The 14,828-nt window shown below is 46.0% G+C and overlaps 1 protein-coding gene across 2 annotated transcripts in view; it reads left to right on the top strand.

Annotated features, from left to right (window-relative positions):
* Nucleotides 1-14,828, top strand: part of LOC137524050 (syntaxin-binding protein 4-like) — a 265,426-nt gene that overhangs the window by 51,128 nt on the left and 199,470 nt on the right. For both annotated transcript variants that reach the window (XM_068243473.1, XM_068243474.1), the window contains exon 2: nucleotides 14,584-14,657. In XM_068243473.1, coding sequence (XP_068099574.1) covers nucleotides 14,584-14,657 — 74 coding nt within the window. The remainder of the gene's footprint in view (nucleotides 1-14,583; nucleotides 14,658-14,828) is intronic.

Below are 14,828 nucleotides of genomic sequence, written 5' to 3'. Positions count from 1 at the left end.
TGTTCAGTGAACCCGCCACTGCATACCTGTTCTGTTCAGTGGACCCACCACTGTATACCTGTTTAGTGAACCCGCCACTGCATACCTGTTCTTTTCAGTGAACAGTTTGGTGTGTCAGTGTGAAGCAGTACCTTAATTACACTACCTGATTGATGTATACACATGCAAGATGTTTTAAAGCACTTTAGGCCTGTCATTTAGCATTCAATGTGATTTCTGCCCTTAAAACGCTGCTTTGCGTCAAATCCAGATTTTTCCCGGGGACTTTTGGCGTGTATCCCACTCCGCCATGCCCCCCTCCAGGTGTTAGACCCCTTGAAACATCTTTTCCATCACTTTTGTGGCCAGCATAATTTTTTTTTTTTTCAAAGTTCGCATCCCCATTGAAGTCTATTGCGGTTCGCGAACTTTAACGCGAACCGAACCTTCTGCGGAAGTTCGCGAACCCGGTTCGCGAACCTAAAATCGGAGGTTCGGCCCAACTCTACTCTTGGCTTGCTCCTGGCTGATTGTTATTGCTAAAATAGCACCCCTCAACAGCTCTTTTGAGAGCTCTAATGTTTTCCTGATGTGTTTTTTTTGTGTGTGTTGCTCACTGACACTGACATTATACAGCCCTATCTGGTGCAGCTGGACCTTGGTAATTGTTATTACTGTGCCAGCCAGGCCCTGCCTAACTATCTATACTGGGACACCTACCTATGCCTACCTAACTACTGGGGTACCTACTATACTGGGACTCCTATCTATGCCTAGCTAACTACTGGGGCACCTACTTACCTATACGGGGACACCTACCTACCTATACTAGGGGACCTGCCTATGCCTACCTACCTATACTGGGACTCCTACCTATGCCTAGCTAACTACTGGGACACCTACTTACCTATACGGGGACACCTACCTACCTACCTATACTAGGGGACCTGCCTATGCCTACCTACCTATACTGGGACTCCTACCTATGCCTAGCTAACTACTGGGACACCTACTTACCTATACGGGGACACCTACCTACCTACCTATACTAGGGGACCTACCTATGCCTACCTACCTATACTGGGACTCCTACCTATGCCTACCTACCTATACTGGGACTCCTACCTATGCCTACCTAACTACTGGGGCACCTACTTACCTATACGGGGACACCTACCTACCTACCTATACTAGGGGACCTACCTATGCCTACCTACCTATACTGGGACTCCTACCTATGCCTACCTACCTATACTGGGACTCCTACCTATGCCTACCTAACTACTGGGGCACCTACTTACCTATACAGGGACACCTACCTACCTACCTATACTAGGGGGACCTACCTATGCCTACCTACCTATACTGGGACTCCCACCTATGCCTACCTACCTATACTGGGACTCCTACCTATGCCTACCTAACTACTGGGGCACCTACTTACCTATACGGGGACACCTACCTACCTACCTATACTAGGGGACCTACCTATGCCTACCTACCTATACTGGGACACCTACCTATGCCTACCTACCTATAGTGGGTCTCCTACCTATGCCTAGCTAACTACTGGGACACCTACCTATGCCTAACTATCTATACTGGGACACCTACCTATGCCTACCTAACTACTGGGGCACCTACTTACCTATACGGGGACACCTACCTACCTACCTATACTAGGGGATGTACCTATGCCTACCTACCTATACTGGGACTCCTACCTATGCCTAGCTAACTACTGGGGAACCTACTTACCTATACGAGGACACCTACCTACCTACCTATACTAGGGGACCTACCTATACCTACCTACCTCTACTGGGACACCTACCTATGCCTACCTACCTATACTGGGTCTCCTACCTATGCCTAGCTAACTACTGGGACACCTACCTATGCCTACCTACCTATACTGGGACTCCTACCTATGCCTAGCTAACTACTGAGGCACCTACCTATGCCTACCTACCTATACTGGGACTCCTACCTATGCCTAGCTAACTACTGGGACACCTACCTATGCCTACTTACCTATACTCGGTCTCCTACCTATGCCTAGCTAACTACTGAGGCACCTACCTATGCCTACCTACCTATACTGGGACTCCTACCTATGCCTACCTACCTATACTGGGACTCCTACCTATGCCTACCTACCTATACTGGGACTCCTACCTATGCCTACAGATACCTACTACACACTAGGTCCTGGGTTCAAATCCCAGCTATGGTATATAAGCATGCTTTTCAAAAAGTACGAATCCTTAATCATGCTACTTTTTCTATCGAATTGATCATAATGGAAGTATGGTTTATGCTAGGCCAGCTTTAGCATGTAGTGTGGGTCATGGTCTAGAGGTTAAGACAGATACCTACTACACACTAGGTCCTGGGTTCAAATCCCAGCTATGGTATATAAGCTGTGTTGAAAATCTGCAATTCCCTACTGCATGATATGGAGAGAGAGAGAGATCATGAAAATAGTGAAAACTAAAAGGCATAGGGTGGTGGTTTATATATCATTGGAAAGAGGAGAAAGAGAGCTTTCAAATGATAGAGAGAGAGAGAGAGAGAGAGAGAGAGAGAGAGAGAGAGAGAGAGAGAGAGAGAGAGAGAGAGAGAGAGAGAGAGAGAGAGAGAGAGAGAGAGAGAGAGAGAGAGAGAGAGAGAGAGAGAGAGAGAGAGAGAGAGAGAGAGAACTCGCACAAACATACACAAACAGCTTCAAGGCAGCGCATCTGGGAGTTTTCATGCTAAAATTGATCGGCAATCGGCCTGCAGTGTATGGGCAGCCAACAGATCTCTCTCTGATCAGATTCGACTAGAGAGACATTTGTCTTTTGGTGGAATCTGCCCATCATCGCTAGGTGTATGGCTACCTTTAGTATTTTTAAAAATATTGTTTTAGAATTCGTTTTGACAATTATCTTTTTGTAAATTATCGTTTCAATGTTTTTTTAACATTTTGAAATTAGTTTTCAGAATAATCATTTTGTAAATTATAGTTTTGAATATTATTGTCTTAGAAATGTATTGCTTTATGTATTTACGTTATTTGCAGATGAGAAAGAGGGTTTTCGGGTTAGGCATCAGGATGCGGGATTTAGGGTTGGATATCAGGAAGTGGGGTTTTAGGGTTAGGCACCACCAGGGGGTTTTAGGGTTAGGCACCACCAGGGGGGTGGTTAGGGTTAGGCACCACCAGGGGGGGTGGTTAGGGTTAGGCACCACCAGGGGGGGTGGTTAGGGTTAGGCACCACGAGGGGAGTGGTTAGGGTTAGGCACCACCAGGGGGGTGGTTAGGGTTAGGCACCACCAGGGGGGTATTAGGGTTAGGCACCACCAGGGGGGGTGGTTAGGGTTAGTCACCACCAGGGGGGTGTTAGGGTTAGGCACCACCAGGGGAGTCTTAGTGTTAGGCACCACCAGGGGGTTAGGGTTAGGCACCACCAGGGGAGGTCTTAGGGTTAGGCACAACCAGGGGGGGTCTTAGGGTTAGGCATCACCAGGGGGGTTCTTAGGATTATGCAACACCAGGGGGGTTAGGGTTAGGCAACACCATGGGTGTTTAGGGTTAGGCACGACCAGGAGGGTCTTAGGATCATGCACCACCAGGGGTCTTAGGGTTAGGCACCACCAGGGAGGTCTTAGGGTTAGGCACCACCAGGAGTCTTAGGGTTAGGCACCACCAGAGGGGTGGTTAGGGTTAGGCACCACCAGGGGGGTGGTTAGGGTTAGGCACCACCAGGGGGGTGGTTAGGTTTAGGCACCACCTAGGGAGGGTCTTAGGATTATGCACCACCAGGGATTCAGGAAGTTAGGGTTAAGCACCACCTAGGGAGGGTCTTAGGATTATGCACCACCAGGGATTCAGGAAGTTAGGGTTAGGCACCACCAGGAGGGTCTTTGTGTTAGGGTTAGGCACCACCAGGGAGTGGGTTAGGGTTAGGCACCACCAGGGAGTGGGTTAGGGTTAGGCACCACCAGGGGGGTGGTTAGGGTTAGGCACCATCGGGGGGAGGGAATCTTAGGGTTAGACATAACCAGGGAGGTCTTAGGGTTACTCATCGACAGAGGGAGGGTTTTGTGTGAGAAGAGTTAGGCCTAATTGTAATACAATTTTGGTAATATTTACTAATGTTTTACTATGCTCATTACGACTGTAAATATTTCTTCGTTTTCATTGTTATAGACGATATTTTGCTATTTTGGCTTCGCCCAGCACCCTTTTTAATACCATTATTTTAACATATTTATTATTCTATCTCAGATAAAGATGAAGAAATGATAGAAACATTGTTAGAGACGTTATTTAAAAATGTCATTAGATGTATGCTCTCAGGGGTGTGTCTTAGTGTGCCTTTTTTTCTGGCGCCCTTATTAGATGTATGCTGTTAGGGGTGTGTCTTAGTGTGCCTTTTTTCTGGTGCCATTATTAGATGTATGCTGTCAGGGGTGTGTCTTAGTGTGCCTTTTTTTCTGGCGCCCTTATTAGATGTATGCTGTTAGGGGTGTGTCTTAGTGTGCCTTTTTTCTGGTGCCATTATTAGATGTATGCTGTCAGGGGTGTGTCTTAGTGTGCCTTTTTTTCTGGCGCTCTTATTAGATGTATGCTGTTAGGGGTGTGTCTTAGTGTGCCTTTTTTCTGGTGCCCTTATTAGATGTATGCTGTTAGGGGTGTGTCTTAGTGTGCCTTTTTTCTGGTGCCATTATTAGATGTATGCTGTCAGGGGTGTGTCTTAGTGTGCCTTTTTTTCTGGCGCCCTTATTAGATGTATGCTGTTAGGGGTGTGTCTTAGTGTGCCTTTTTTCTGGTGCCCTTATTAGATGTATGCTGTTAGGGGTGTGTCTTAGTGTGCCTTTTTTCTGGTGCCATTATTAGATGTATGCTGTCAGGGGTGTGTCTTAGTGTGCCTTTTTTTCTGGCGCCCTTATTAGATGTATGCTGTTAGGGGTGTGTCTTAGTGTGCCTTTTTTCTGGTGCCATTATTAGATGTATGCTGTCAGGGGTGTGTCTTAGTGTGCCTTTTTTTCTGGCGCCCTTATTAGATGTATGCTGTTAGGGGTGTGTCTTAGTGTGCCTTTTTTCTGGTGCCATTATTAGATGTATGCTGTCAGGGGTGTGTCTTAGTGTGCCTTTTTTTCTGGCGCTCTTATTAGATGTATGCTGTTAGGGGTGTGTCTTAGTGTGACTTTTTTCTGGTGCCCTTATTAGATGTATGCTGTTAGGGGTGTGTCTTAGTGTGCCTTTTTTCTGGTGCCATTATTAGATGTATGCTGTCAGGGGTGTGTCTTAGTGTGCCTTTTTTTCTGGCGCCCTTATTAGATGTATGCTGTTAGGGGTGTGTCTTAGTGTGCCTTTTTTCTGGTGCCCTTATTAGATGTATGCTGTTAGGGGTGTGTCTTAGTGTGCCTTTTTTCTGGTGCCATTATTAGATGTATGCTGTCAGGGGTGTGTCTTAGTGTGCCTTTTTTTCTGGCGCCCTTATTAGATGTATGCTGTCAGGGGTGTGTCTTAGTGTAGTGTGCCTTTTTTCTGGTGCCCTTATTAGATGTATGCTGTCAGGGGTGTGTCTTAGTGTGCCTTTTTTCTGGTGCCCTTATTAGATGTATGCTGTTAGGGGTGTGTCTTAGTGTGCCTTTTTTCTGGTGCCATTATTAGATGTATGCTGTCAGGGGTGTGTCTTAGTGTGCCTTTTTTTCTGGCGCCCTTATTAGATGTATGCTGTCAGGGGTGTGTCTTAGTGTGCCTTTTTTTCTGGTGCCCTTATTAGATGTATGCTGTTAGGGGTGTGTCTTAGTGTGCCTTTTTTTCTGGTGCCCTTATTAGATGTATGCTGTTAGGGGTGTGTCTTACTATGCCTCTTTTTCTGGCGCCCTTATTAGATGTATGCTGTCAGGAGTGTGTCTTAGTGTGCCTTTTTTTGCTGGTGCCCTTATTAGATGTATGCTGTCAGGGGTGTGTCTTAGTGTGCCTTTTTTTCTGGGGCCCTTATTAGATGTATGCTGTCAGGGGTGTGTCTTAGTGTGCCTTTTTTCTGGTGCCCTTATTAGATGTATGCTGTCAGGGGTGTGTCTTAGTGTGCCTTTTTTTCTGGCGCCCTTACTTGATGTATGCTGTCAGGGGTGTGCCTTTTTTTCTGGCGCCCTTATTAGATGTATGCTGTCAGGGGTGTGTCTTAGTGTGCCTTTTTTCTGGCGCCCTTATTAGATGTATGCTGTCAGGGGTGTGTCTTAGTGTGCCTTTTTTTCTGGCGCCCTTATTAGATGTATGCTGTCAGGGGTGTGTCTTAGTGTGCCTTTTTTTCTGGTGCCCTTATTACAGGGAGTGCAGAATTATTCGGTAAGTGGCATTTTTGAGGAATAATTTTATTATTGAACAACAACCATGTTCTCAATGAACCCAAAAAAACTCATTAATATCAAAGCTGAATATTTTTGAAAGTAGTTTTTAGTTTGTTTTTAGTTTTAGCTATTTTAGGGGGATATCTGTGTGTGCAGGTGACTATTACTGTGCATAATTATTAGGCAACTTAACAAAAAACAAATATATACCCATTTCAATTATTTATTTTTACCAGTGAAACCAATATAACATCTCAACATTCACAAATATACATTTCTGACATTCAAAAACAAAACAAAAACAAATCAGTGACCAATATAGCCACCTTTCTTTGCAAGGACACTCAAAAGCCTGCCATCCATGAATTCTGTCAGTGTTTTGATCTGTTCACCATCAACATTGTGTGCAGCAGCAACCACAGCCTCCCAGACACTGTTCAGAGAGGTGTACTGTTTTCCCTCCTTGTAAATCTCACAATTTATGATGGACCACAGGTTCTCAATGGGGTTCAGATGTGAACAAGGAGGCCATGTCATTAGTTTTTCTTCTTTTATACCCTTTCTTGCCAGCCACGCTGTGGAGTACTTGGACGTGTGTGATGGAGCATTGTCCTGCATGAAAATCATGTTTTTCTTGAAGGATGCAGACTTCTTCCTGTACCACTGCTTGAAGAAGGTGTCTTCCAGAAACTGGCAGTAGGACTGGGAGTTGAGCTTGACTCCATCCTCAACCTGAAAAGGCCCCACAAGCTCATCTTTGACGATACCAGCCCAAACCAGTACTCCACCTCCACCTTGCTGGCATCTAAGTAGGACTGGAGCTCTCTGCCCTTTACTAATCCAGCCACGGGCCCATCCATCTGGCCCATCAAGACTCACTCTCATTTCATCAGTCCATAAAACCTTAGAAAAATCAGTCTTGAGATATTTCTTGGCCCAGTCTTGATGTTTCAGCTTGTGTGTCTTGTTCAGTGGTGGTCGTCTTTCAGCCTTTCTTACCTTGGCCATGTCTCTGAGTATTGCACACCTTGTGCTTTTGGGCACTCCAGTGATGTTGCAGCTCTGAAATATGGCCAAACTGGTGGCAAGTGGCATCTTGGCAGCTGCACACTTGACTTTTCTCAGTTCATGGGCAGTTATTTTGCGCCTTGGTTTTTCCACATGCTTCTTGCGACCCTGTTGACTATTTTGAATGAAACGCTTGATTGTTCGATGATCACGCTTCAGAAGCTTTGCAATTTTAAGAGTGCTGCATCCCTCTGCAAGATATCTCACTATTTTTGACTTTTCTGAGCCTGTCAAGTCCTTCTTTTGACCCATTTTGCCAAAGGAAAGGAAGTTGCCTAATAATTATGCACACCTGATATAGGGTGTTGATGTCATTAGACCACACCCCTTCTCATTACAGAGATGCACATCACCTAATATGCTTAATTGGTAGTAGGCTTTCGAGCCTATACAGCTTGGAGTAAGACAACATGCATAAAGAGGATGATGTGGTCAAAATACTCATTTGCCTAATAATTCTGCACTCCCTGTAGATGTATGCTGTCAGGGGTGTGTCATAGTTTCCTTTTTTTCTGGCGCCCTTATTAGATGTATGCTGTTAGGGGTGTGTCTTAGTGTGCCTTTTTTCTGGCGCCCTTATTAGATGTATGCTGTTAGGGGTGTGTCTTAGTGTGCCTTTTTTTCTGGTGCCCTTATTAGATGTATGCTGTTAGGGGTGTGTCTTAGTGTGCCTTTTTTCTGGCGCCCTTATTAGATGTATGCTGTTAGGGGTGTGTCTTAGTGTGCCTTTTTTTCTGGTGCCATTATTAGATGTATGCTGTCAGGGGTGTATCTTAGTGTGCCTTTTTTTCTGGGGCCCTTATTAGATGTATGCTGTTAGGGGTGTGTCTTAGTGTGCCTTTTTTTTCTGGCGCCCTTATTAGATGTATGCTGTCAGGGGTGTGTCTTAGTGTGCCTTTTTTTCTGGGGCCCTTATTAGATGTATGCTGTCAGGGGTGTGTCTTAGTGTGCCTTTTTTCTGGTGCCATTATTAGATGTATGCTGTCAGGGGTGTGTCTTAGTGTGCCTTTTTTTCTGGCGCCCTTATTAGATGTATGCTGTCAGGGGTGTGTCTTAGTGTGCCTTTTTTTTCTGGCGCCCTTACTTGATGTATGCTGTCAGGGGTGTGTCTTAGTGTGCCTTTTTTTCTGGCGCCCTTATTAGATGTATGCTGTTAGGGGTGTGTCTTAGTGTGCCTTTTTTCTGGGGCCCTTATTAGATGTATGCTGTCAGGGGTGTGTCTTAGTGTGCCTTTTTTCTGGGGCCCTTATTAGATGTATGCTGTCAGGGGTGTGTCTTAGTGTTCCTTTTTTCTGGTGCCCTTATTAGATGTATGCTGTCAGGGGTGTGTCTTAGTGTGCCTTTTTTTCTGGTGCCCTTATTAGATGTATGCTGTTAGGGGTGTGTCTTAGTGTGCCTTTTTTTCTGGTGCCCTTATTAGATGTATGCTGTCAGGGGTGTGTCTTAGTGAGTCTTTTTTCTGGGGCCCTTATTAGATGTATGCTGTCAGGGGTGTGTCTTAGTGTGCCTTTTTTCTGGCGCCCTTATTAGATGTATGCTGTCAGGGGTGTGTCTTAGTGAGTCTTTTTTCTGGCGCCCTTATTAGATGTATGCTGTCAGGGGTGTGTCTTAGTGAGTCTTTTTTCTGGCGCCCTTATTAGATGTATGCTGTCAGGGGTGTGTCTTAGTGTGCCTTTTTTTCTGGTGCCCTTATTAGATGTATGCTGTTAGGGGTGTGTCTTAGTGTGCCTTTTTTCTGGGGCCCTTATTAGATGTATGCTGTCAGGGGTGTGTCTTAGTGTGCCTTTTTTTCTGGTGCCCTTATTAGATGTATGCTGTTAGGGGTGTGTCTTAGTGTGCCTTTTTTCTGGTGCCCTTATTAGATGTATGCTGTCAGGGGTGTGTCTTAGTGTGCCTTTTTTTCTGGTGCCCTTATTAGATGTATGCTGTTAGGGGTGTATCTTAGTGTGCCTTTTTTTCTGGTGCCCTTATTAGATGTATGCTGTCAGGGGTGTGTCTTAGTGTGCCTTTTTTCTGGCGCCCTTATTAGATGTATGCTGTCAGGGGTGTGTCTTAGTGAGTCTTTTTTCTGGCGCCCTTATTAGATGTATGCTGTCAGGGGTGTGTCTTAGTGTGCCTTTTTTTCTGGTGCCCTTATTAGATGTATGCTGTTAGGGGTGTGTCTTAGTGTGCCTTTTTTCTGGGGCCCTTATTAGATGTATGCTGTCAGGGGTGTGTCTTAGTGTGCCTTTTTTCTGGCGCCCTTATTAGATGTATGCTGTCAGGGGTGTGTCTTAGTGTGCCTTTTTGCTGGCGCCCTTATTAGATGTAGGCTGTCAGGGGTGTGTCTTAGTGTGCCTTTTTTCTGGGGCCCTTATTAGATGTAGGCTGTCAGGGGTGTGTCTTAGTGTGCCTTTTTTCTGGGGCCCTTATTAGATGTATGCTGTCAGGGGTGTGTCTTAGTGTGCCTTTTTTTCTGGTGCCCTTATTAGATGTATGCTGTTAGGGGTGTGTCTTAGTGTGCCTTTTTTCTGGCGCCCTTTTTAGATGTATGCTGTCAGGGGTGTGTCTTAGTGTAGTGTGCCTTTTTTTCTGGTGCCCTTATTAGATGTATGCTGTTAGGGGTGTGTCTTAGTATGCCTCTTTTTCTGGCGCCCTTATTAGATGTAGGCTGTCAGGGGTGTGTCTTAGTGTGCCTTTTTTCTGGCGCCCTTATTAGATGTATGCTGTCAGGGGTGTGTCTTAGTGTGCCTTTTTTTCTGGGGCCCTTATTAGATGTATGCTGTCAGGGGTGTGTCTTAGTGTGCCTTTTTTTTTCTGGTGCCCTTATTAGATGTATGCTGTCAGGGGTGTGTCTTAGTGTGCCTTTTTTTTCTGGTGCCCTTATTAGATGTATGCTGTCAGGGGTGTGTCTTAGTGTGCCTTTTCTTCTGGGGCCCTTATTAGATGTATGCTGTCAGGGGTGTGTCTTAGTGAGTCTTTTTTCTGGCGCCCTTATTAGATGTATGCTGTCAGGGGTGTGTCTTAGTGTTCCTTTTTTCTGGCGCCCTTATTAGATGTATGCTGTCAGGGGTGTGTCTTAGTGTTCCTTTTTTCTGGCGCCCTTATTAGATGTATGCTGTCAGGGGTGTGTCTTAGTGAGTCTTTTTTCTGGCGCCCTTATTAGATGTATGCTGTCAGGGGTGTGTCTTAGTGTAGTGTGCCTTTTTGCTGGTGCCCTTATTAGATGTATGCTGTTAGGGGTGTATCTTAGTGTGCCTTTTTTTCTGGGGCTTTTATTAGATGTAGGCTGTCAGGGGTGTGTCTTAGTGTGCCTTTTTTCTAGCTCCAAAAGTTGGGAGGTGTGCAATAGCTCTCTGGTCCAGCAGATTAGCCACGCTATTATAACTTACTAGCCGACCCGCGGCGTACCATACGCCGCATAGGAGGGTAGAGGGCATGAAGGGGGTATTGGGCACAGCGGCGGGGAGGGGGGTTGGACCCCCCCTCAACTGGGTCCCCCATGTGTGCTGTACCTCCAGCTTAAGCTCAGCAGGGCCCCCCTCACCTGGGTCCCCATGTGCGCTCCCCCTGCAGCTTAAGCTCAGCAGGAACCCCTCCCCCCCCTGCTTAAGCACAGTAGCAGCCGCCACTATTAGTAAGAGGCAGCGGGCGGGGATGACTCACCTCTTCCGTGTTCCATCATGCGTTCCACTGTTGTCACTTCCTGCAATGCCGCCACTGTATTGGTGTAATTTGCCTTTTTAAAACAGAAGGAAATCTGCAATAATTCAGCTATAAGTGAACATTTGTGATTACCCACAATGCACTGCTACTAAACATGCATATTACCCCTTTTCCACTTTGGTAAGCCAAGCAAGCATCCAGAGCCGCTGGTGTATAGCAAGCATATAGCTTTAAATTTTACACAGCCATATCAAACCCACATGTAGACAGCCTGTTTCGGACTTTTGGTCCTCATCAGTACATGGCATAGATTGATACGGCTGTATGAAATAGGGCTTGGACCAGTACAACAGAGTAACCAAGCAGCTCAGGGTGACCCAAACTACTAAGAATGTATAGGGGGATAAAAGAGACCAAAAAGACCTTCTACTAAAAAAAAAGCAAAGCTTGGTGTAATTTTCCTTCTTAAAACAGAAGCAAATCTGCAATAATTCAGTTATAAGTGAACATTTGTGGTTACCCACAATGCACTGCTACTGAATATGCAAATTATCCCTCTTTGCCCTTGGTTTGATATGACACTACTTCTTCTTCTTGCTTGGACCAGCCCCTTCTTCTTGCTTGGACCGGCCCTGGGGGCAGGGCGCTACTTCTTCTTGCTTGAAGGTTGAGGCCCTTACTCTATTATATATATAGATTATACCTACAAACTCTTGTTTTATTTTCTTTTTTTTTTAAGTGCCTGAAAGGGTTAATACATTTACTTCCATTGCCCTAAACCAAAAGAATCCTGTTGAACTCTCCAAGCTGCCCAGATATTTGTTCTTATCTCTGACTACTGGAGATAAGGCACAAGTATAACAGGGAGCTTCTGTGTGCAATCATAGCTGTACATTCAGGAAACAAGCAGTCCTTCAGATTTACTTTGCAATTCCATATTATCAATATAGAGGCCTTCCATATTAGCTGCCAGGACAAGGGGGTAGAGGGAGGAAAAGGAGAGGGGGATTTGTGTTTTTTATGGTGACATCATTTTCGGTGAAAGGCTGGTAGGATAACTATATAATCAATAGGGAGATTTTGTTTTAGCTGTATGTTGTGCCCGGCTGTGATTCTGTAATAAATACACAAGCAATGTGAATGTGAACGTTTCCTTTACGGTACCCTCAAATCTTCCTGCTTGTGACATCATTGTGGATGGACCATGTTTCTCTGCTCATGCATAAAATTAACTTTATTGACTTTATTTTACTCCAACTGCTGCGATGCTTTTCGTGGGGTAGTCCCGCTTCCTTAGGCAAACATTTCGTGGGTATCTGTGCCAGGATCTCTACATATTTGGTGCCTCCGACAGATACTACCAAAACTTTTGCCTGAGGAAGCAGGATTACCCTGCGAAACGTGTTGCACCAGTTGGAGTACAATGGTTTCTCAATAAAGTCAGTTTTTGGAAACAGACCTCCAGTGTCCTCAGTTTGGAGGTAAGTCTACCTCCTGGTTTTTAGTGAACATCCATCTTGTTGGCACCTCTGTTTATGGGTTACATAGTAACATATGGGTACATATGCTACCCTTGGGTAGAGAGGTGTACCCCTTCTTTGATACAGAGGTGGACCTCTTAGCTGGAGTGAGGTCAGGTTTCTTCTCCCCACCGGCTCCTACAGTGGTCGCCATTGAGGAGACCCATGTTTGTAAATATACAGTAAGGGCCTGTTCAGACTATCTGCGTATGAAGAATGCGTTTAAAATCAAAGAAACGCAAGTTGAAAAACGCATGCGTTTTTCTTGCGTTCTAATACGTATTCTATTGCGTTTTGCACACACACGTGACCCAGGGGAAAAAAAAGAATTATGGGAACCGCAGAGGAAAACGGACGCTAAAAACGCAATTGTACGCGTTTTTGATACGCGTACATAGACTTTCATTACGTCCGTTTGTATGCGTGACGCACAGAACTGCGTGCAGCAATGCGGATAGGAAACGTATGCGTCTCATACGCATACATGTGAACGAGCCCATTCAAAAGCATTAGGAGCCGTTTCTATGCGTTTTTGGTACCCGTACGCGTTCCCTGAAAACGTCTAGGAACGCGCATAGTCTGAACAGGCCCTAAGGGTCCTTTTCCACTTCAAAACGCGAACGCATGCGTTTTGTGTTTGCATTTTTGACCCATTTTGATGTGCATTTTTTATGTGTTTGCGTTTTTCTGCTTGGCAAGTATTGTCTTGATTTTTGAAAATAGAAACTAGTGGTTAAATCAATAAAAAATGCAAAGCGTTTTTCATGCGTTCCTATACTTTACATTGAAACGCAAAATGCACCATAATCGCATGCGTTTGCGTTTTTTTTAAAAATCAGAACACAGCAGTGGAAAAGGCCACTCAAGATTCGTATTTTAAACAGGCTGCACTTAAAGGGATACTGTAGGGGGGTCGGGGGAAAATGAGTTGAACTTACCCGGGGCTTCTAACGGTCCCCCACAGACATCCTGTGTTGGCGCAGCCACTCACCGATGCTCCGGCCCCGCCTCCAGTTCACTTCTGGAATTTCAGACTTTAAAGTCTGAAAACCACTGCGCCTGCGTTGCCGTGTCCTCGATCCTGCTGATGTCACCAAGAGCGCACAGCGCAGGCCCAGTATGGTCTGTGTCTGCACAGTATGCTCCTGGTACCATCAGCGGGAGCGAGGACACGGCAACGCAGGTGCAGTGGTTTTCTGACTTTAAAGTCAGAAATTCCAGAAATGAACTGGAGGCGGGGCCGGAGCATCGGTGAGTGGCTGCGCCAACACAGGATGTCTGCGGGGGACCATTAGAAGCCCCGGGTAAGTTCAGCTCATTTTCCCCCGACCCCCCTACAGTATCCCTTTAAAGAGAGTCTGAAGCGAGAATAAATCTCGCTTCAGCTCTCATATATAGCAGGGGCATGCGTGCCCCTGCTAAAACGCCGCTATCCCGCGGCTCTACGGGGGTCCCTGACCCCCCAGATCCCCTCCGTAATGCGGGGGAGCGCTTCCGCATTGGGGCAGGGCTAACCACCGCAGCCCTGCCCCATGCGCGTCTGTCAGACGCGAACCTCCGCCTCTCCCCCGCCCCTCTCAGTCTTCCTTCACTGAGAGGGGCGGGGGAGAGGCGGCGATGCGCGTCTGATAGACGCGCTGAGAGGCAGGGCTGCAGCAGTTAGCCCTGCCTCTGGGGGGAACAAAATCTACGACCAAGTTGGTTGTAGATTTTGCGGGGGGTGGGTTGGGGGGTCAGGGACCCCCGTAGAGCCGCGGGATAGCGGCGTTTTAGCAGGGGCTATATATGACAGCTGAAGCGAGATTTAGTCTCGCTTCAGTGTCTCTTTAAGAATCAGCATGAGTTTTGCGTTTTTGGCAAAAACGCAGCTAGTGCAAAAGGGCCCTAACTCCATTTGATATAATCTGAGTAAATAGCTCAATGTAAACCATCTCCCCTGTATTAGACTGTCGATTATCTTGTGTCTGTATTTCCATGCCTCTGTTATTAGCGATTGTATGATCAGGTTGTTTATCTCCCGCAGGACACTGATGGGACCTCACGGAATTGACAGAACCGTCTATTGCATCGAGTTCAGTGACTGCAGCCACGGACTGGGTGATGTATCCACTCCTCTCATCATTCATCTCATCATTCATCTCATCATTCATCTCTCTATCTTACTATTGGGGTGCAATGCTGTATTCTCTTTCTGGCCCCTTTGCACACCGGCATTGTGATGACTGAAATCTGCTAAATATGTCGCTTAAGTTTTCCTAATTACGATTT

This window comes from Hyperolius riggenbachi, chromosome 7 (genome assembly GCF_040937935.1).
Source record: "Hyperolius riggenbachi isolate aHypRig1 chromosome 7, aHypRig1.pri, whole genome shotgun sequence".
NCBI lineage: Eukaryota > Metazoa > Chordata > Amphibia > Anura > Hyperoliidae > Hyperolius > Hyperolius riggenbachi.
This window is presented reverse-complemented; position numbering and strand designations above follow the sequence as displayed.